Source organism: Mycteria americana, chromosome 4, assembly GCF_035582795.1.
Source record: "Mycteria americana isolate JAX WOST 10 ecotype Jacksonville Zoo and Gardens chromosome 4, USCA_MyAme_1.0, whole genome shotgun sequence".
Lineage (NCBI taxonomy): Eukaryota > Metazoa > Chordata > Aves > Ciconiiformes > Ciconiidae > Mycteria > Mycteria americana.
The window spans coordinates 50,776,527-50,799,148 of NC_134368.1; the positions used below are offsets into that span (position 1 = coordinate 50,776,527).

At 43.2% G+C, this 22,622-nt stretch overlaps 1 protein-coding gene across 9 annotated transcripts in view; it reads left to right on the plus strand.

Annotated features, from left to right (window-relative positions):
• Positions 1-22,622, plus strand: part of FBXW7 (F-box and WD repeat domain containing 7) — a 196,339-nt gene that overhangs the window by 144,307 nt on the left and 29,410 nt on the right. For 8 of the 9 annotated variants that reach the window (XM_075500473.1, XM_075500469.1, XM_075500472.1 and 5 more), the window contains one exon: positions 20,596-20,678. In XM_075500473.1, the coding sequence (XP_075356588.1) occupies positions 20,596-20,678 (83 nt within the window). Of the gene's footprint in view, positions 1-17,850; positions 18,102-20,595; positions 20,679-22,622 lie in introns of those variants that run through there. The other variant, XM_075500476.1, reaches the window with a different exon arrangement.

A 22,622-nucleotide genomic window follows, 5' to 3' on the forward strand; every position in this document is an offset into this window, starting at 1 on the left:
TTTGTTTCTCTGATGTATCATTGTATCCCTGCAGAATGAAAGTGCAATTTCGTTTAGTTGGCCTGAGCAATAGTAAGTGAATCATTGTGGAGTGGGCTTCAGAGCACGTATCCAGGGTCTCTGAAAAGTTTATACTTTATCTGCTAGTATGTACTAAACCTTGTGCTGCTGTTCCTCACTGCTTCTCTAACCTGTCTCATAACCTGAGAAAGCAAGGTACCATGAATCCAAGTCTTCACTGCAACTGGCTGCTGTTAGCTGTCTACGAGGTGACCCCGTGCATACTTACTAATGTGTAATTCTTAGCAGAACTTAGGCCTCTTGTATATCTATCCTGTGAGTAGCTTACTATAGTTTTCCCTTCACAGAGCCAAGAGATGTTGCACAAAGTCACATGCAGCAGCACTAGAAACAGAACTCAGGACTCCTTTAAAAAAAGAAAAAGATAAACTAGACCAAAGACTTGTTTACTCAACGAAGTTATCTTTTGAACTGGATAAATGAAATGTGTTTTAGCGATGCTATCTGCATATCTATCTGTTCAAAGGGCTTGTGGAACAGATGACTTGGCCTGCCCCATCACACAATAGGGGTTTTTTCATGCATGTGTGTGAATGAGCTGGGACTGCTAATACAGAAGAAGGTCCTGTAACTGCAACAGTGGATAGCAAACACAACTCAATTTTATGACAGACCTCTTGTTGTTGGATTAAGTCATTTACCTCTAGAATTTCTCAAAGAAAACCACTTATGAAAGTCAGGTATGCCTCTCTTTGCAGGTATCAGATTCAGGAGGTTTTAATGGTTAAAGCAGCAATAATACAGGTTTATAAGATCTTGGTCCAAATCCTGGCAGTACCATGATTTCCCAATGAATTCGGATCACTTATCCTACCAATAGGGAATCCAATGTATTTTGGCTTCTATGAGTCTGACCAGTTGGTACTGTGAACATGTCATCTTCCAACTCAGCTATGTCGGCTGAATAAACTGTCACCCTTCGGGCTACTTGCAGGTATTTGTCATGCATCCTGCCAGCAGACTTCTGCTGTTTCAGATCTGCCACTTAAGCTGCTCATGTCATCACTTCTTAGCCTGTTTAAGGGGAAAAAAGCGCATTTATTGCCAAAGATCTGCTACTATATATAGTTGTATAAGCCAGCTTAGCTCACCGACTGAAATAGGTTAAGGAGGGAAGAGTAACCTCTTCTTCTGGTACAGCTGTATCCAGAAGAGGATATGCCCATGGCGTTACATGTTGAGAGTTGATTTTTGAGTAGTTTGTTTCAGAAAAGCTTATGAAAGGTACACTCAGTCCCTGTCTTACAGTGAAGGAAATCTGTAGAGGGGTGTGGGCATTTCATTAGGAGAAAATAGCAGTAGGCATGAGGAATGTTTCTGGAGTAGACAGACCTCTGGTCTAGGATTGTTCTTGATGTAAAACATGTTTGATTGTCAGTGGTCATCTTCCCATAGATTTGAAAATGGGTTTTGAACTGGGAAAATCACAGTATCCTCCTCTTCTAAAAGATTTATTTCCTGGTCAACTGCAGTTTTGTACTGATGTAGTCTAAAGTCATCCTCTCTGGTCTGTATAGAGGCATTGATATGGAGAGTGTGTGCTTGTAGACTTGCTGTTCCCAGCCATTGCCCCAGGGTTTCTTTACAACTAAAAGGTGCAAATGGCACCATGAAGAAACAGCCTGATTTCTAGCCAAGTCTTTAGTCCTTTTCTCCTTTAGGTTAGTTAAGCCCTCAGCTTGTGGGCCCCTCACTCCATTTGGTCCCACTGAGCTGGGGTGTCTACCATATTTCTAAGTAGTTCTTACTTTGAAAGGGCGATTTTATTACAAGGAATATTGTTGTTATTTGACAAGCCCTTATACACATTGAGCTATCTGTTCTCTTCCAGCTTCAAGATCACACCCAAAAAGTGCTAACAAATGTATTAGGAGCTCCTTAAAATTAGTTTAACATGAAGAAGCAAATATACTCCATTCTGTTACTGGTTTAATGCAGATCAAGATAATATTCTCACCTCATTCCCGAAGGCCTCGAAAGGAATAATGCCATTCTGTGCTGGCATCCATACAGATAAAAGGTTGTATAATTGCATTATATGTAAGCTACTGCAAGCTGCTCCTCTTCTCCCTTTCATTTAAAAACATTTTGAAGGCACTAATGCTGGGGGGAGGGGGGCTTAACATCTGAGCACTGGCAAATTTTTTCTTAGCTGTGTGCTCTTCTAGAGTATTTCTGAGAACTGTGGTTTTGTTTTGGGGAGATGAAACACTGGAGTAACTGGTAGAAGGTTTAGAAAGACCTGTCAGAGGCGTAAAGTGGTTCATTTGCATTCCTGAAATTCTTGTGTTGTCTGGAAGCAATCAGTTGATAATTTCTTTCAGGCTGAGGTTTTCATTGGGCAGGACTAGATTTGTTCAGATATAGATGTTACTGTTCAAACTTATGTTATAGAGCATAAGCTAGATATGTGACGGGCCCAGCTGGATGATACTGCAGCAGCCTTAGTGCACCTAAACTACCCTCAAAACACTTCTTGACACCATCAGCCAGCTGGTTGCATGGTAGGGTCTTGTTTGGAGACCAGGTACATGTTCTGTTTCATCAAGTGCAAAGTCTGATGGTACCTCAGTAGAGAGAAAAGATTGACTGTATTTGAACCACTATTGGGATCTCTGTAGGTATTACGTATCCTTGACCACAAATTCTCCTCGGGAGTTGAAGACGCTTTCCTTGCTTATTTGCATATTTAGGTAGATATACTAACTGGCAGATGCAGATAAAGAAATAGCCTTCAAAAAGAGAGGATTGCATTCAGCCTGCTGGTTGTTCTCACAGCCTTTATGACTGCTCCTCAGGCTGGTACCCCCATTCTCTCATACTTGGTCATCTGCTAAACTTGTAAGTTAGAGTTCCACTTTCTATTGCAACCAAAAACTATAGGTTTTGTGGGGGTGGAGGGGGCATTATAATTGTCTTTCTCATGTTTTTTTCTTCTGAGATGAGATTTCTTTTGCTACAGTCGTCTCTTTAACCTTGGTGTACACTGCCTCTGCTTAGAGAACAGCTTTAGGATCACAGCTCTTCAAAACAGATACCTTTTAGATTGTAGTAGATGTCCCCTGGAACTTGGGAAATGAATTGGATTTTCCGTGTCTTGGAACTGTTGACCTATGCTTTAGATCAATGCGGGCTCTGGCTGAGTCTTCCTCTTTTCTCTTTCCCACATTTAGTGTGTAGTACTGAACAGCTAACCCAGCTCACTATTCACATTTCTCCAGCTCTTCAGAATGTAACACAAAATGTCCAGCTGTCCACCTGCTGTAAAAGGAAAGAAAATCCATTCTTGAACTAGATGCATGTAATATAGTAATGTAACTAGTTATCATGAATAGGGAAGTGAATGAATCCCAGTTAGTGTAAATGTTCTTGCTTCTTGGTGTCCTCACCTGCTGAGAGACATTGAACTTTCCTCTGTGATATGGCAAATTAAGTAATTAGCATTTTTTCCCTCGGTATTTTGCATAAAGAAGCACAAAGCATATTCAGATTTTCTGGTTAATGAGATAGTACTCTGAGAGCACCTAGTTGGTGGCTCTTCACTACTGAGTAGCTCACACATCTTGCCACAGATTTGAGGCTTCTCTGTGTAAAAAACCGAGGATTTTAGAGGACTCTTTGAAGGACTGTACTGATAAGGAGACTGACATCCCTATCTTAAGTTGAAATGTATCTTATTGACTAACCTGATCTCCTTCTATGACAAGGTGACCTGCCTAGTGGATGAGGGAAAGGCTGTGGATGTTGTCTATCTAGACTTTAGTAAAGCCTTTGACACCATTTCCCACAGCATTCTCCTGGAGAAAATGGCTGCTCGTGGCTTGGACGGGCATACTCTTCGCTGGGTTAAGAAGTGGCTGGATGGCCGGGCCCAAAGAGTGGTGGTGAATGGAGTTAAATCCAGTTGGAGGCCAGTCACAAGTGGTGTTCCCCAGGGCTCTGTGTTGGGGCCAGTTCTGTTTAATATCTTTATCAATGATCTGGACGAGGGGATCGAGTGCACCCTCAGTAAGTTTGCAGACGACACCAAGTTGGGCAGGAGTGTTGATCTGCTTGAGGGGAGGAAGGCTCTACAGAGGGACCTGGACAGGCTGGATCGATGGGCCGAGGTCAATTGTATAGGGTTCAACAAGGCCAAGTGCTGGGTCCTGCACTTGGGTCACAGCAACCCCATGCAACGCTACAGGCTTGGGGAAGAGTGGCTGGAAAGCTGCCCAGCAGAGAAGGACCCGGGAGTGTTGTTTGACAGCCGCCTGAATATGAGCCAGCAGTGTGCCCAGGTGGCCAAGAAAGCCAATGGCATCCTGGCTTGTATCAAAAATAGTGTGGCCAGCAGGACTAGGGAAGTGATCGTGCCCCTGTACTCAGCACTGGTGAGGCTGCACCTCGAATACTGTGTTCAGTTTTGGGCCCCTCACTACAAGAGAGACATTGAGGTGCTGGACCGTGTCCAGAGAAGGGCAACGAAGCTGGTGAAGGGTCTGGAGCACAAGTCTGATTGAGGAGCGGCTGAGGGAACTGGGGTTGTTTAGCCTGGAGAAAAGGAGGCTGAGGGGAGACCTTATTGCTCTCTACAGCTACCTGAAAGGAGGTTGTAGAGAGGTGGGGGTCGGTCTCTTCTCCCAAGTGACAAGTGATAGGACGAGAGGAAATGGCCTCAAGTTGCGCCAGGGGAGGTTTAGGTTGGATATTAGGAGAAATTTCTTCACTGAAAGGGTTTTCAAGCACTGGAACAGGCTGCCCAGGGAAGTGGTTGAGTCGCCATCCCTGGAGGTATTTAAAACACATGTAGATGTGGTGCTTAGGGACATGGTTTAGTGGTGGACTTGGCAGTGCTAGGTTAACAGTTGGACTTGATGATCTTAAAGGTCTTTTCCAACCTAAACGATTCTATGATTCTATGATATATTGGTTTAGCTTTTAACCCAGTAGTCTGTAGTACCTAAAATGCCGCTCTGAATTACAGGGAAGGTTAGTATCTTCTGCTCTATTTCCTTTGGCAGGTTGATCGTTCAGTCTAAACGTGAGGCTGTTGGATTCCTTCTTAAATTAGCTTTCTACCAAACTTACTTTGTGTTAATCAGAATCAGTAAATATTAGCGTACTTTCCATAAGGCACCTGAAAAGACCGTTGCTGCAGTTGGTGGTTTAAAAAAACCCCAAACCCCAAACCAAACCCCATGCCAGATGACTTGTGACCAGGTAGCGTTCTCGTGCCGACTTAGGTTAGGGTGAACACATTCATGTTTTCAGTCTTGCGTACCAGAGAATAAGAAGGTTGCTCAGTATAACGTTGCATGCAAATCCGGAGACCACCCGCTATTGCTAAACACAGGGATTTCAAATAATTTGTAACCAGGAGAGACTTTGAATGAAGTTTGCCAGAAATCTAGTAGGATCCAACATAAAAGAGTCCCTCGTATTGGTCAACCAATTCAGATTTTTGAATCAACATAGCCTAGGAGTTTCTAATCCCTCTGGTGGTAGCGGTCTGCCTTCTAATTTTAGTCTCTTTCAGTTTGCAGTTACTTGTAAAGCATAATAGACCAGTGGAAAAAATCTGCATTTTAAAATAGTTTTTGAAGAACAGCATAGGCATGAGTCATACCTGTCCCTGCAGGCCGTAAAAAAGCTGTCGACAGTTAGCTGGGAAGAAGTGTATTTAAACTTTGTTCTTGCCAATTTAAATCACTTTATTCAAAAGCATGAATGAGGTTGTAGTATTTCATTAAGACTGTTTTTATCAAATTTTAATGAGGAAATATATTTATACAAGCAGCAAATGAGTTCTTCCCAGAATTTTCTTTTTAATCAAATATTCCTAAACATTGTCTATTTACATTGGGACAAAAGTGAACATTTTCAAATCTTGTCCCAAGGGGGAATTCAGCTAACAACTAGGTCTGTATTTAAATAACTGCATAGAGATTTAAATTTAGGTTGGTAAGTGAATGATCTGGTCAGTGGCTTGTACCACGTTTTGTTGGAGGTAGATAGTAAAATGGGGATTATTCAGATCTGGCCAGTTTTCAAGGCCCTAGTTTGTTCTGCGTATGGAATTAGACTAAAGGGATGAGACCGCATGAGCTGCGAAGCTTGTGTTGAAAGTTAAACGACAAGGAACCTAATGGTACTCTGCGCTTCGATTTTTGCCAACTTTCTGATCAGAAAACTGAGACTTCTGCTAAATACCAGACCGCAGACTGGTGTTCTCGTACTCCTCCCTCCCGCTTCCCTTTCCCACTTCCAATCAGTCTCTCCCTGTCACATCAGCAGGCCTACGACGTATAGCAGGATTTCTTTTTCCATTTCTGTGAGGAAGATTGGCATACATAAACCAGTTTGGCACTGATTGAATATTAGAGATGGAATATGATAATAAAAGGAAAGTGGGCAAAAAACCCCCTAGAGATTTGTCAGAACATCACTGGCATCGCTTTAGCAATCTTATAGCTAATAACATGCTTTAGCAGTTGCTTTCAGCAAAAGAGAAGGAATAGGAATTAGGACGTACATTTGCACAGGCTTTATTGCAGCACCTTTAATCCCTCTTCTCGTGTACTAATTTCGAATAATAGTTTGTAATATTTTGCATCTTTCTAGAATATTAAAATGGTTTAAGATGCAAAGAATAAACTTCCCCATACAGCTGACCACATTGGTGACTTGGACTATTCCTAGACATTTTGTTTTGTAGTATTTCATTGGTTTCATTTTTTTGGTAAATCAGTAACATTAGATGGGCTACGTTGCCTTCAGTAATTGGATTCGTGAAATACTAAGAGTCTCCATAACATTACAAACTTTAAAACCATGGTTGCCGTCTAATTTTGTGGTTACAAGTGAATGGAACAGCAAGCCAAAAAATTTCTGAAATCTCTAATTTGCTCCATCCTGTCTATAAATAAAGAAATTGTAAGTTTCAAAACCCAAGAATTTAGATAACTGATGTGCTATTTATCCCACAGGGAATGGATTGGTTTAGGGAGTGCAGTAGTTGCATCACACTGAACTGGCAAGTTGACAGAAGCTTTGGAGAAATGGTTAAATATGTGATGTCTGAGGTTATGTAAAGGTTGCAATATGCAGTTTTCCTTGAGGGTAGAAACGGGTTTTTTTGACTTGTAATTTTTTAATTCAAGTATAAATATTATAGCTTGATAAAGGGCGCATAAGCTTTTACTGAACAAAATGGTTTCCCAAAAGAAGCTCAGACACAACAGTGGACAGGTATGGCCATTTTCTTTGTATGCTGTCATTCTTAGGTTTCATACAGGTAGCACTGTTTGAAAATATCTCTGAAACACCGTGAAATGTGCCACCTTACTTCGTACTTTTTGCATTCTATGAGACATCTCTGTTAAAAATATCTGTTCTGGGCTTGAATGTGTTAGAGTTATCTATCCCTAATCTTACCTAAATAATGCTAGATTCGGTGTAAAAAAATTCATTAACAATTCTCATCTCTGTCATCTGGATGAGGGACTACTTACCCTAAATTATGCAGTGCTATGTTTCTTGTAGAGGCCGGCAAGCGTGTTGTATGGTTTCTAGACTGCAAGCACCTGTTCAAGGCAGGATTTGTTTAGAAGGGGCAGGTTTGCAGGCCTGCTCACTCCGCCTGTAGCCCCTTTTCATGCGAAATTGCACAGTGTAAGGTTAATGACAGTGGGTTAGCAAGGCTTCAAAGCATCTGGTGTGACCCCGGCATGCCTGGCATTCCTTTCTGCTGTGCAAAGGTTTGGCATCAATTCCCCTGCAGCCCAGAATGTACTCGGGGTGAGAAATCAGCTCACATCGTGGCTTCCCCAGGCTGCTGGAGAGTGGAGAGTTGTCATGGCAGTAAATCATGAGGGTTCATGGAAGATGAGTTAATCCCCTTCTCTGTGCTCTACGGATGGGTTGTGGTGAGAAAAGGAAGCCAGATCAAGCAGGTGTAATGTGTAATTGTGCCCTTTATAACCACCGCTGTCACTTACCAGTAGGGCAGAGTGTGTGTCGTGGAAAAATGACTATTTGTCATTACCAGAGACACTTTGGGCTGCAAGGAGTCTGTGCCCCACCAGGTCATAGCGCTGACCAGACTGACCTGCACCCTGCCCTGGACTCACTGAGCATGCTGTAACCAAAGGCAACGTGGGCAGAGATGCATCTTCCCCCAGGTGGCTGCTTCCAGCTGCTCCGCAGATGTGGCCAAGTATGGGAGAAAAAAGCCAAATATCCTCTATGTCCTGCAGTTCAGAGACACCCACCCTTGTTTGTTGATGCTTGGACGTTGTATAGAAAAATGCTTCCCCTGAATTCCAGGGAAGGGGAAAACATGGAAGAGGATGTAAAGGGAAAGGAGTAATAAGGTGGGACAAAAAGGCTTGTTAGACTGAAATGCTGTGGAGAGGGCAGGGAGGAAACTAATAGGGAATTGCTGGGCCAGGAGATTGATACAGGGAACAGAGGGCAGGGGAATGGAGGACCCTAGGGCTGGTGATCACAGAGAAGCGAGGATGAGGCAGGGACAGGGGGGGCCCAGGAGATTCATACACATTCAACAGAACAAACTGCTCTCCCAGGCTGACATTCCTGGGTCCTATCCTTCTGCTATCAGCAGGCCGCCCTGAAACGTACTAGCGAGTCATGTTTCATCTTCCTCTAGTGCTGTTGCACCAAGGGTGGCATCCTGCTGTATTCCTCACCGCTGGTTACCTGCAAGCGGTGGGGCATCATGTGGGGGCTCGGGCTGTTCCATGCCACTGGCACGCTGAACAGGGAGTCACTGTGTTGCCAGATGATGGGGGCGGGGGGGGGAATTAAATTCCCTTGACGTTATAAAATCCTGCCAGGACGCCATGCCTAAAACATTCACAAATTTGCCTTTGCAAACTCGACCCATGTGCACAAGTGGGCAGATGCACGTGCACAAGTGGGTAACAATGTATCTTAAATTACAACCTCAGATGCTGTTTTTTCCATGGAATCTGTGTCTTATTTAGTATGCAGCATGCACAGGGTTGTCTTGGTAAGCAGCTTTTTAGGAGTAAAAGCATCTTACACCTGTCATTTCAAACGCCTTTTGAATGCTTGGTTTTGTAACCTTTATAGTCTCTTTAGGTGACACAGGTAGGAAAAGAGATTTGACATTTTTAATAGTTTTTTCTTCAAATTCTTCCTAAATCCTTCTGGTATAATCTATAATTCCAGGAATTCTTCTGTCTGTAGCCTGCAGGCTCACCACTAACCTCTTATCATTTTCGCATACCACAGATGAGGGACAGAAACTATTTTGTAAATAGATTTCTATAGATTATGCCAGATAAATAAGCACTTCTCTTGGCAATCAAAATTAAGCTATCTCCAAAGAAAATAAAAATGGAAAACTTAACAGAAAACAGGCAGTAGATACCAGTGCTCTATTTGTATTCAGTGTGAAGGACAGACATTTTCGGAAAGCCTTCCAAGTCCAAGCAGACTTGACTTTTTCTGTACAAAGGTGATTTCCCAACCTGCTTATATTTGAGTGAAAACAGTTTGACCACTGGTGTTCAAAGGCAGAAATGCACGCTTCACCAATTTGGAAAAATTCTTGTCAATATAAACAAAACCAACTCAGCTGTATGGTTGAAATACTGAAAAAAAGGAACTGATCCTTATTAGGGGTTTTTGCTTTTGGTTTTTTTTTGGAATTGTGGTCACGATCTGTTGATCAGCAAGAAGGGCTTGTGCTTTGTGCGCCTATGGTAGGATTTAAGAACAGTCTCAAGTGCATGGTTTTCTAACTTTATGGACTACGTCACAGGCAGAATCTGTGAAATGACTATAATAGGAATATAAGATAAAATTACTAAAAATGCAGCCTAGGGGTGGTATTTTAGAAAGCGACTATATAAGCACCCAAAGCGTAAGGTGTGGACTGCTATCTTTGTATTGCCCCAAACTGAATACCCCGTGCCCAAGTGGCATCTGGCTGCTGGCGTGGCAGCCGCTGCCCTTGGCTTCCGTGGCGTGCAAGGATATCCGGGAGAAGAGCAGCCCACGGGAGGAACCCGGATGGGATGCGCGGTGCCAGCTTCCTCCACAGAGCAAGCGTGGGTGCCAGCGGGTTGCAGGGGCTGTTCGGCGGGGCAGGGTGACACCAGGATGGCCGGCCGCAGCAACCTGCGCGGTGCCGCTCGGGCTCGCGCAGGATGTAGCACGCAAGGTCATCTCTTCGGGAAATTTAGGAATGTACTCTGGTCTCTGAAGCAACTGCTGCTGTGTCTCAGACAGAAGCACAGCCCTGTTCAATGTGAACTTGAGTGATTAGCACAGCTATTACTGCATCTATAAATAGAATTCCTCTTACAATATATTAAGTTTAATGATATAATAAATAGATTACAGTTAACTTTAATAGGAGCACAATGAATGGAGCCACAGTTCTTATGAAGATCTGCTGCCGCTAGTGAATGTTTTGCAAGATGCATTATATGTAATACCTTCTTCTTCCTTTGAAAAATGAATAATGTAACAATAGTGTGTAGAAACAAAACACAAAAAAGCAACTCATAATGTTCCTGTTGCACAGAAAGCAGTCAAGTACGTGAAAGTGCAGGTTGCATTAGCGACCTTAACTCTGCTCCTTATGAACATGCATTATGAAAAATGTTTATTATATGATAATATTGCTAGTTTTAAAACAAACCATACAAGATTTCTCTGTAGGAAACTTACATGTGGTTACTGTCACAGGGAATTAAAAACAACGTGAAGCCTAGCTCTACTGATATTTTTGTTTTCATTTATCTTCAACAAGAAAAGAAATGCTTTGGGAAGAAAATATTTTGGGGTTTTTTTCAGTGAAATAATATACAGTTCTAATGAGACAAGCTCCCTGGAGTTTTAACATGACATGTTTAAGGAAGGTTGACATTATACCCCCTGCCTGCGGTTCACCTTGTTGTGCTTGTTTTATGGTAAAACTTCAATGTTTGAGTGTCCATTTCCATTTGACAGAGACTTAAGTATGTTTTTCAATGCAAATAAGTTGCTCTGTGGTAATAATACAGCCCCCTGGGTTGGGAGGACAAAGCCTAAACCCCAGTTCCTTGCCATTTCACCTAAGGCTGTAGTTTGGCAAGCGTTTAAGGTAGCTCTTCTGGAGGCTGGGGAAGTTAAAAAGGAGAGCAGGCTGTACCTCTTGCTATGCTGGCACAGAAATCTGTGTGGCCATGCAGTGAGGGAGATGGGGAATCTGACCTGGCTGAAAAATAGCCCAGAAAAAAAGTGTCCCTAGGTCAGCTGCCACCTCGGTTGACCACACAGCCGTACAACGCAGGCTGTGGTGACACGTCTGAGGAGGTGACGCAAGTGTAGAAATGAGTGGCCAAGGGCAACCGCGGGACTGCTTTTTTTTGTTGGTTTCAGTGGCTCTGCTGGCCTAAATGCACATCAAACTATAGCCAAGAGAGTGATGCCTCTAGGTGTAAATAATAGGCTTATGCTCTCTGCGTGGGACACTCAGGTCACAGCTCCTCATACCTTTTTCTCAGTGGTGTAGCTGGCTCAAGAAGTTTGTGCCCTGCCTGTGAATTGCTCATTTGCTTCTGCTGGCTCAGTTGTTTGTGAAGGCACAGTGGAAAATTAAACCAGTAACTGGTTCTAAAAAAAAAAACCAAAGGAAAAAACTTAAAACTATTTCTCCTCACCCCACATCAGTTAATGAATCTGGTTCACAGAGCATTTTTACAGATGTTTGTTCCTGCAGAAATCAGGGTGAGAGCCATTTGGGGATGGGAATAAGCAGGTGAGACTGGGACATCTTTAAGCTGGTGTTGCCACCAAGAAACAGTGCGTGGAACCGTCCCCTTCATAAATGGGTGTATGACGGCTTTGGCTGTACTCCTTTAAAATAACCTAAGCATCAAAGCATATGTTGCAAGTTCTGTGCCCAGCTACAGGCAACCAAGGAAGAGGACAGGAAGTACGACCTTCAAAGGGGAGTTCTGCTCTGCTGGAGACACGGTGATGCCATATTACATTAAGCCTGTCTTTGCAATCCCCCTGTTCTTAAAACATAATTTGAAGTTTATTCTAAGTATCCAATGCTGAAGTCTGTTACATACACTTCCTGTATAAATCCTTTTCAATGCTATTTTTGCAGCCATTAACTAGCACACCTTTTGAATCCTATCACAGTATTTTTAAAACAATATTTTTTTAAAGGCAAATGTTAAAAGGAAGTGGTTTATGGGAAATCTCTGCTACAGATATATACCTTTAAAAACAGTATTTATAATCAAAGTTCATACTATTCTAATAAAATCAGGATTTATTAACAAATATTAATCTGATTTTTCAGTTGCTATCTATGCCATTTCCTTCCCTGCAAAAACAAAACTTAGGGGCTATTTACAATTTTGTTTAACTACAGTACCTTACTTTGCATGGAAATAAAGAATAATGTGTGGGAAATTTCAGTTTGAAAGCAGTCTTCAAAATGCTTTGCCAAGAAACATTATACAATTAGTAAAACAATTCAGTAGTACCTGTCGTACTTTGTAATATGTCTTCTCCACTCCATTTAAGTGAGCTTTCGAAGACTTTGTGCAATTTACGGTAGTGCCTCTGTGTGTCCTTCCTCCTGTAATAGAGTTCCCGTTGCTTTCCCTACTTCATCTCAAACCTTAAGTTCATCAACACTGCAAAAACGTGTCATTGATCAGTAAGCTACTGATCAGCGCGCATTGCAACATGCAGGGTTGTGTTTGACTTGTACTACACAAGATCATAAGCTTAAATTTCTTTCTGTAACTATGTTGAGGCAAACATGCTGGAGTGGACCTCTCTAAGCCTGCTGCAGGCATTCTAAGTAAATTGAGTAGAAATTCCTCCATCTAAACTGCTTCCAGGGAGGCAAGTTGCACTTGTTCTTCCTTCATACTCAGAGCGTAGCAGCTGTTGGTCACAAACTGGTGCATTTAAATTCATTTCTTCAAGTCTGTTCTGTTTCATCAATACTAATTGCATAGTCTATGCAAACACGCTGTTACACCTGTGTGATAAGGCGCATCGTATGCTGTGCCCTTGAACTTTGCCTGTTACCCAAATATCACTTTCCCTTAATTGGTCAGTGTCCTAAAACTTTGTCTTGCCCTGCCCGCAGGTATGGAATTTACCCATAAAATCGCTCCAGCTCAGCACCTAGGATGCACGCTAATAAATCTCAAATTAGCAACAGCCTTAAGGTCACTGCCTAGCCCAGCCTGAACCAGGAGAAACCATGAGAATATGGGATTTCCAAGATTCCAGTGGGTCACTTGTTTCATTTCATAATACGTTCAAAAAGAAAAAGATCTGACAATAATAGCGGTGCCCTTTTGCAGAGGAAGGGCCTGCCCTGAATTACTTTGGAACATGTCTAACACTTGCTGTCGTATGGGATTTTTTTCTGCTCTTCTAAGACTTTATACAAGTTGGACTCTAGCATCTGCCTTTCTCATTGACTGAATGGGGAACTTGGGCTTTTAAATGTAGGTGTGCTAAGCTAAGCTGTAGTTAAATGTCTAAAGCAGATGGCAGAAGTACCTCTCTGCGGGGCCAGATTCTTGCCTGAATGGGAGCATTTGGCAAATTAAATGAAGTATGTGGTCAGATGAAGAGGTCGAATATAGAAGACAAAGCGCTGGCTGCTGCAGCTGCCCAAACTAGATTACCAAGCAGAAGGGAAGTGGTTTAAAACCTAAGCGGGTCCAAATTTGAGAAAGGGAAAAATAGCTAAGTGTGACTGTCCTTCCCGGGTCGTCTGCACTGTCTCCAGGGTAAATCTTGCACAGCTAAGGATTTGGCCCCACTTGATTAGGGTGTTTGGTTTCCTGGGTGGAAAAAAACACAGTCCTATTAGACAACACACAAAAATACCTCTGAAACGTTTCTAAAGGAGTCAGTCTGCTAAACGTCTGCTAAATGTGCACAGTACACAGAATCCCTTCTGGCACTGTCTTGAATGATGCATTTACCAATATTAATGGAGATACCAAACCATATTGCTCCACAGTTCCTCCTGCACACATTATGCTCCTAACGCACATATGTGTATGTGAAATGCCAATTATGGTTTTTGCATTCCATGGTTTAAGCACCACTGTACTTCCAAAATGCTGACCGGCCATTACCACAGCCAGACCATCCTGTGGTCTCTCCACTCAAAAATGTTTCTCCAACCAAAAAAACAAAAATGTTGTTTCTTTGGTCTGTTGCACTGTAATCTCCGTTCTTCTGGGGATTATACAGCTCTGCGGGTGATTTCTGTAATTCATTCTAGTCTTTTATTAGAAGTAATAGACGGTCTTAATTACAGTATGCCACATGACAAACTGGTAAAGGTGCTAGAAATGTTGCCAACAGGAAAAGAATTGGATGGTGTGAATTTTTATTAATTAAGAGCTGGCAGTACTGCCGGGAAATAAGATTGGACTTGTGTCCACTGGAAACTATGTAATTTTGGTGTAGACATTTTTCTAAATGTCATGAATTGTATGCTGTTTGTGGTTTTAAAAACTTGAAAAATTATCTTCAGCTTAAACAAAATAAAACCAGCCTTTGAAGTTGAATATGTATCAAATACAGAAAGAAACATGGCAACTTTTGATTTTTCTCTTAACATTGCTTTATAAACTATAGTCGTCTTCAATGTACCTTAATTTGTGATGAGCATTTACTTTATACCATTAAGTAAGTATTCTTAGAGCGTATTAAGTTACTGCAATAAATATTATTGCAAATGTCAGTAGAGTTGTAAATGAATGCATCATCTCTGCTACTTGCTGTCAGGCTCTCAAAAGCATCTGAGGGGTCGGGGTCTTACTCCCCACCATTGCATTTTCCAGGCAGGTGCAGAGTGAAGCTGTGTGACCTGCAGTGCTGCTCCGTCTTCTCGGGTTGGGCAGTTCCCCACTACTTCTGCAAAGCCTTAAGTAATTTCTTACAATTGAGAGTGTGGTGTATTCATGACACTAAACTTTTCTGAGGACAGGGGAGTTCTCAAAGTCAAGGGAGAGAGAGAAAGCCCTTTCTAGGCAGTAGTTTAGAGCAGGAGCCTAGCAGTAGGTGCCCTTAGCCTCTGGTGGAGTGCGTTCCTCTCCACTGACTACAGAGAGCCCAGGCTGTGGTTAGGCATTTTGGGGAAGAGCAGACACCCAAGTAGAGTAGTCTTGCAACTACCCAGAGACTATCAAACTTAATTTGAGGTAGAGGGGATGATTCTGTATTTGTAGAGAATCAAACATGGTACCACTATAGAGAAAAATACTGAATAGGTGAGAGCCAGAGCCATATCCGTATGCATTTTTTGTCTCTTGCTCTGAGAAAGGCAGAGTGCTAGATGAAAGATGGTCACCGTTCAAATGTCAAAATCTGTCTGTCGTATCTGTATCTAAAATTGGGAAAAACCCCAAACCTTTTGTGCAGAATAAATACCTGATATACCAAGTTTTCTACCACTAGCAATAATTGTTGGGGTTACAACATGGGTCCTGACTGAGGCAAAGAGATTAGCAGTTAAGTTGGTGGTTTTTTACCATGAGAGAATATTGGCCAATCATTATCAAGAGAGAAGGAATCGGCAATAGTAGTACTCCAAAAGAGAGGAAAATAGTAATTTCTAATTATTATTCAACTCATTGACTGCTTACTCCAAAGCACATTTTGTTCAAAAGATAAATATAGTTATGCTGTCAGGTTACAGTTGCCTTTGGGCTGGGGGAGAGGCTAATCCCTGAGGATTTCCTGCCAGTGCCCGCTGCGATGCTGGAGGAAGAGTAGCCGTCATCCCCCCTCTGCATCGAGTGCAGTCACAGACTGGAGAAGGGGCAGAGATAGCTGAGAACATTACAGGGCATTATGCATGCCTGTATATACAGTACTTCTAAATCCCCGCAGCGGTAATGTTCCAATTCTTTCTTACTCTGATGATTGGGGTATTAATTTGCTTCCTGTGATTATTTAATGTGTATATGCAGCCTATATTTTTTTTCCTTCCCCTTTGCATGTGATGTGCTAGCAAAGGAAGACAGTAATAGTCTCCCGGGATATGTACAGCTCTGTTCATATCTGAGGTATGAAGTCAACTCAAGACCATTTTGTTCTCATAAAATATACAGCACTGCAGTTTAATGGATAATGGCATAAATGCCAAGATTTGATGGGCAGAACCATTTTCACTGGGAGACAAAAAAGACTATGAGGACTCACTGTTGGATGGGAGATATGTAAAACCCTATAGAAGCAGGATCTTGTGTGCTATGGGGTAGTGAGTTTGCCTTATCTGAGTGTGCTAACACCTGGCATGCTTAGCTATTATAAAGTAATAATACATATGCAGGTTTTTTAAGTACTAATGAAGAAGCTGACGCGTTTTACAGAAAGTAATTCCACTCCTTTAGATGTGTGTTCTTTTTTCTACTTTTTTTGTACTGCTTTGGGTGATAAAGAAAAAGATGGTTTCCCCTCAGGTCAACAGGAACCGACTACGTGTTTGCTTCTGTTTGAGTGCGTCAGTCTGGAGGGCTGCTGAGCGTCTCCAGTTCCCACTGCACCTGGGGGAAATTATAGGGGAACGTTGCAGCTTCAGATCATGTTCTGGGTATGCTCTGCTGTGCTCTGAACTTGGGCAGAAAACTTTGCGGGAGGGAAAAAAAACCACCGAGGAAAAATTGCAGAAGCTGGAGTCTCGTATTTGAGTTGTCTGTATAGAAACTGGAGGAAAAAAAAAAAAAAAAGCTGCCTAGCTGCTGTGCTGGTTGCAGGTATCTGTCTGAGAGCCCAACCATATATCAGGAACTTCAGTGCCCTTGAATCGAACCGTGAGGGTGAATTGCACAGATTTGTTGATGTGCACAGAGTAGGAAACGACCAAAATACGAGCGTTCTTTAGCAAGTAATTACCTAGGGCTTTCCTTGCGCTTTCACTGAAATACAGGTGAGAATCCGTCGTAGGGTTTGTATCTGAAGCCCGGGCTAAGATGGCTTGGTGTCGCCTGAGGGCTGTCTCCTGACAGCGAGGGAGCGTGTGCGCACCGCCTGCTCCAGGTGCGCGGGGAAGGCTGCCCGCCTTCTGGGGAAACCCTGGACCCGCTCCTGCGTTTCACAGCTTCACCGCTGCTATGCCGTGAATTAATATTTTAACGTACGTTACATAATTGTTGGAGTCGGCTCTTCCAACTCCTAAATCCTCAAACCCCGTTTATTCTATTGTTTAGCCAATAGAGGGTATTTCAGCATCTCTTTCCCTGGCAAAACTGTGGTGGATTTCAAATTATTCTTAAAAACCGCACTTTTGAAGGACTAATTTGCGTCCGTCCACGGAATGCAGTCCCGCACGAGTCCAGCCAGGCTGGCCGAGGGCGACGGCATCGCCATCGCCGTAGTTAGCGGGGATGAGCTTGCTTTGCTCCCGCTTGGAAAACCGGGAAGCGTGTGGCGCTGGGGGGCCGGCCCCCGGCCTCCGAGGCCGTTTGGGGGACGAGGGAAAAAAGGGGGGGGAATAACCCCAACCCACGCAGCGCCTTTTGGTTTTGGGTTTTTTTTCCCCTTTCCTTTCCTCTTTTCCCGGGGTGGGGGCGGTTTCCCGCCGCCGGGGCCCGCCGGCTCCCTCCCGGCCGCGCAGCCCGCAGTGCCGCGCCGCCGCTGCGGAGGCGGGCGGGGAGGGAGGGACGGGGCGGGCGCGGGGGGAGGAGGGAGGCGGGGGGCGGGAGGAGCAGGCAGGCAGGCAGCAGGCAGGCAGGCCGGCGGGCAGGGGGAGCCGGGCTCCGCGGGGCGCAGGCGGGCGGGCAGGGCAGGGCCGAGGCGAGCCGGGCCGGGCCGAGCCGCGCCGCCGCCGCCCGCCGTGCCCGAGCATGTCGGCGCGGGAGGCGGTGACCTACCTGCCGGAGAAGGGGCTGTACTGCCAGCGCCTGCCCGGTCGCCGGGCCCGCGGCGCGCCGCAGCCGCGCAAGGGGAAGCGCGCAGACACCATGGGTTTCTACGGCACCCTCAAGATGATCTTCTACAAAGTGAGTGGCCGCCCCCCCACGCCCCGGCTACGCGCCCGCGGAGGGAGGCGGGGAGGGAGGGGCGGGGGCCGGGGCCGGGGCCGGGGCCGGGGCCGGGACCGGGGGGGGCCGCGCGTCTTCCGCGCCGCCGCTCCGCGGGCGGAAACGTGCCGGCGGCGCGGGGCTGCCGCTCGGCTGTGGCGGTAGCTGCAGTGTGCGGCCGGGGAGAGCTGCCAGCGCTGGGCGGCGGGCGGTGATGCGGAATACAGTTTGCTGCCCCCCCCCCCCCTTTTTTTTTTTAATACACAGCAGTCTCAATTATTTCGATCAATAAACGTTGTCTAAAGGAGTTGTGTTTTCCTGGCGACAGATTAAATATTTACGGGGGTGTTTGCTCGGCGGTGGCTGTTTTTCGGTTACACAGATACCTTACAGATGTCTAAATCTTGTCACTAGACCTCCCTGCTGTAGAGAAAGTTTTATCTTCTTCGTATAGTAAACGACGTTTTTGACCGTGTATTTACTTAGCACCTTCTGAGATGCTGAAAGTCTGTCTGTGTGGTGGACCCCATGAGAAAGTTCCCTAAAATACCTGAAAAAACACCCTACCAAAAGAAATGGGTGAAATCGTTATTAGGCAATGGAATAGAGAACTGCATGTTGGTTTTTTACTAACGCAAAAGAGTAAATCACTATAGCTGCTTATTCTGCTGCAGGCTTCGTACTTGTTATTTTTAAGGTGTGCTTTTGGAAAACTGCATCTCCCTCTTATGAGAAGCAGAAGAGGAATACGATGATGATAACCTCTCAGAAAGGCAAGCTGGAAATACAAATTTTCCTTGAACAGAAAAAATCCTTTCTGAAAAGTCTATCATCAAATACTGAAATTCATGCTAAAATGTCTTATTTGTGCTTCCAGTAATTTTGATGGCTCGCTCGTCTAGCACAGCGATAAAAGAGGGTATCCATTATTTTTTAGTGATGCTTACCACTGGTTTTCTTGGGGGAAGCGCAGGGGGCTGCTCTCCCTGGGGCATGGGGAAGTGGCGAGGGCGAGGTTGGTGGTTCGGCGGCGCTCGGGGCGGTTCTGGCTGAATGCTTGTCTGGGGAGATGCTGTGGAGTGTCCCATGTGAGGCACGGGCAAGAAAACACGGCTACAAGGCAAGCTCTTCTGGTTGCCTTGTAGCTGTTACTGTAAAAATAATAGTTAAGCTTAGTTATCTTTCCTTTGTAATCACCAATGAAGCAGAACACAAGATCTTCAATGATTGTTTTCAGGGAAAGCCATAAAGGTATTTTAAAAATAATAAAAAAAAAAATAATCCCAACAACAGCATGTGGGTTGTAAGCTTTAGAGAACCTTGTTGGGGTTTGGTGGTTTGTTTTTAGGCAGGTAGACTGATACAATAAACGGTTAAATAACTATGTTATAATGCAACATTAAAAAAAAAATCAAATCAGTGGTCTAAGGAAGATGCGAACTTTTAAACTGTATCTTAAATGTGAAATTTTGAAAAAAAGGGAGCAAATGGTCAATCCAAAGTCTGAATTGTTACACAGGTAGTTCATGCATTTTGCAGCTCACAGTTGTAAACAGCAGTAAGCATCCTTCTGCGGGCTGAAGTGTTTTGGTGTGTCACACCTTAAAAAAAGAAAATCAGCAAAAAACTCAGAAATTGCATTTGGCATACATACGTCTCATTGAGTCCAAAAGCCTGTGGTTAAAGATTACCCAAATATGTAGAAAGTAATCTTTTATTTGTCTGACTGGATAAATATGGCTTTCACTGGTTTCCATCTCTTTGGTAATTTTTGCAGACTGGCTTCCCCTTTTAGCAGCTGCCCTGCTCATTATTTGGTTTTGATCATATCTAATTGCGGGTGACATTCAAGACCAAGGTTTAGTGTTTTTCATCCTTACCCTTCTTGTAAAAATGTCGGTTCATCTGTCAGTCAGTTTTACTGCAGTTTTATAAATGTTTTCAATGTACAACTTTAAAGTAAAGGGGTAGACAAAAGAAAAAATATATTTGAAATTTTTTTTTAGGCCCTAAAATGAATATTTGGTTTATAATGCAGACAGGCTACCTAAAATTTAACCATTTCCATAAGAGACTTAGCAATGAACCTGAACACAAAGAATGGAGGGGTTTGGTTTAGTTCTTGCCCACCCCTCCCAGGAGAATAGAGAGAGAACAGTTTAGTAAATAAACCCACACAGGGTTCTGCACGCTTTTTCACATTTGAAATTTGGAAATTAAAAGAATGTCATTCCAATAGATTTTTGGACCCTAAAACAGCAATAATATATACATGCACCGTATAAAACATGTATCAAATATTGTTGAAGCTAGAAACTAAATTGTTGCTTTAAATCATCTTCTGAGTGTCAACTGTGTTGAAATTCGATATTAAAGTAAAAGGTAAAAATGCATTTATTTCACAGAAGCATGCGTAAGTAAGGCTGGTCATGTAACTAAATCCGTGTTGTTACTCTTTTCCCTCACCTTGCAGATGAAGAGAAAGTTGGACCATGGCTCCGAGGTCCGTTCTTTCTCTCTGGGAAAGAAACCCTGCAAAGTCTCAGAATACACAAGGTAATTAAATGCAATAACAGATCACTGGATCGTGATTCTTGCGTATATCCTGTCTTTCCAATTGCTAAGCCTGATTCGTGGCTCCTCTTAACGTTAAAGCACTGTAAAGCAAAGAACGGGTGGTATCAGCATTCGTATATTGCTTAGCTAATTTAAATTACATGAACTGAAGATTAGTTTTAATGAAGTAGCCAGACTTGCATTTCTTTGGTTGAGGTTTGTGTTTCATTCTAAATATAGCATGCCCATTTACTTCGAGACTTTTTGAGGGCTGAAGCATTCCTGGGAATAAAATCAATCAGATTTTTAAAAAGGGACATAATGATAAACCCTAAGACTATTACAAACTGTGATCAAATGTATCATTTTGCTATGGTAACAGGAACGAGAGAATGGAAATTTATGTAGGCAGAGCAGACCATCTGATCTTAACAGGAACACACACGTACTTGTTATCCACGATATGAAAGTATTACGGGTTCTAGTCTGCTTCCTTACTACTCCTAAATGGTACCAGATCGCACAAATAACTGCTGCTGTTCCGGGCAGATGCTTTGTGGGGTAAAGCACTCCTAAACGTGAGAAGCGGTGGTAGAGTAGGGCCCTGGATGCACGCCTTACAACTGCAGTTCTTACTGTATAGTTGCCATAACAATTGTGCTCAGATGTCACGCTGCTTCCCATCCTGTTTGAGTCTACACCGTTTTACGTTTTTTTCCCTGTAATAAGCATCAGCCCTCCCACAAGCATTGCGCTTGCCTCCCAAAACTGGCCGGGGACATTATTTCTTCTGAATATGCTATAGTAGTGTTCAGTCGCTGACGGATCTTTCAAAAGTAACTTAAATTTTATTTATCTTCCTTTAAGAGGTTTAAGGGATGATAACTGAAAAGTTAGGACAGTGTGGGGAAACAGGTTCCAGGGTTGCTTTTCAGATGTGTAAACGCTGCAGTAGAGAAAACGAGGCGATGTCTCGTTACTGAGAAGGACATGTTGCAGCTTCCACATCCCCCTCAAGTCTCAAGCTGGTAGCTTCTCCGGGTTTCTAAATCAGTCTAATGGAAGAACACTCTTGTCAGGCACCAGTTCTTCGAGTGACGCACCGTTCTCTGCACTCCCGTAAGCGTATAAACAGTTCAGCAACAAAGAAAGTACACTTTTGTCAAGTGTATCCGTCAGATTCAGAGGAACTGCTGAACTTTTGCAGCTTCCGCAGAAACCTGACTGACTGTTTCAGGGGAATGAAAACTTACAGGAAAAATAAAGGACAAACGAAAATCTGGTGGTTTATTCTCAGGTCAAAGGAAAGAGGCTCTTAGATCCTGTTTTGAATAACTGTTTTTGACTGAGAACCAGTTTACAGCAGAAGACATTAAAGTCTAACTGTTCTACTGGGGCAAGTTCATGGCTACCTATTGCTCAGATCCAATATAAGCCAATTTTAAGAGCTTTATTTTGGACCTTAAATGATAGGCCTTCTGCTGGATTTCTGTACAGGTGGTGAGAGTGAGTAAGCTGTAAACCAGATTTTATTTAAAAAATACTTTCAGTTGACATTGCTTGGATTTTGAGTCATTATTGGCATAAAAGAATCCTTAAATACTATCCGATCCTCTCTCTTTTAAACTGTTTGATTATATTTTATTTAATAATATTTAGGCAAGTGATGCAGTGCTTGTGCCTGCTTGTTTCCATTTTCCCTAGGATCAGACACTTTAAAATTGACAGGCCTGATGGACTTTCTTTGTATATAACAAGTAAAGGCAGTAAGCAAATGTCATTAAGAGGATCCATCACCTGTGAAACAGTATTTTTATATCAGCTTCTGTTTCTGTTATTACTCAGTAGAATTAACAGTTAAAAATAAGCGTGTTGAAACCAATCTTTACTTTTCTTTACCAGTGTGGGTAAATGTTAGGACATGCTATGATTGTCCTTCAGAAC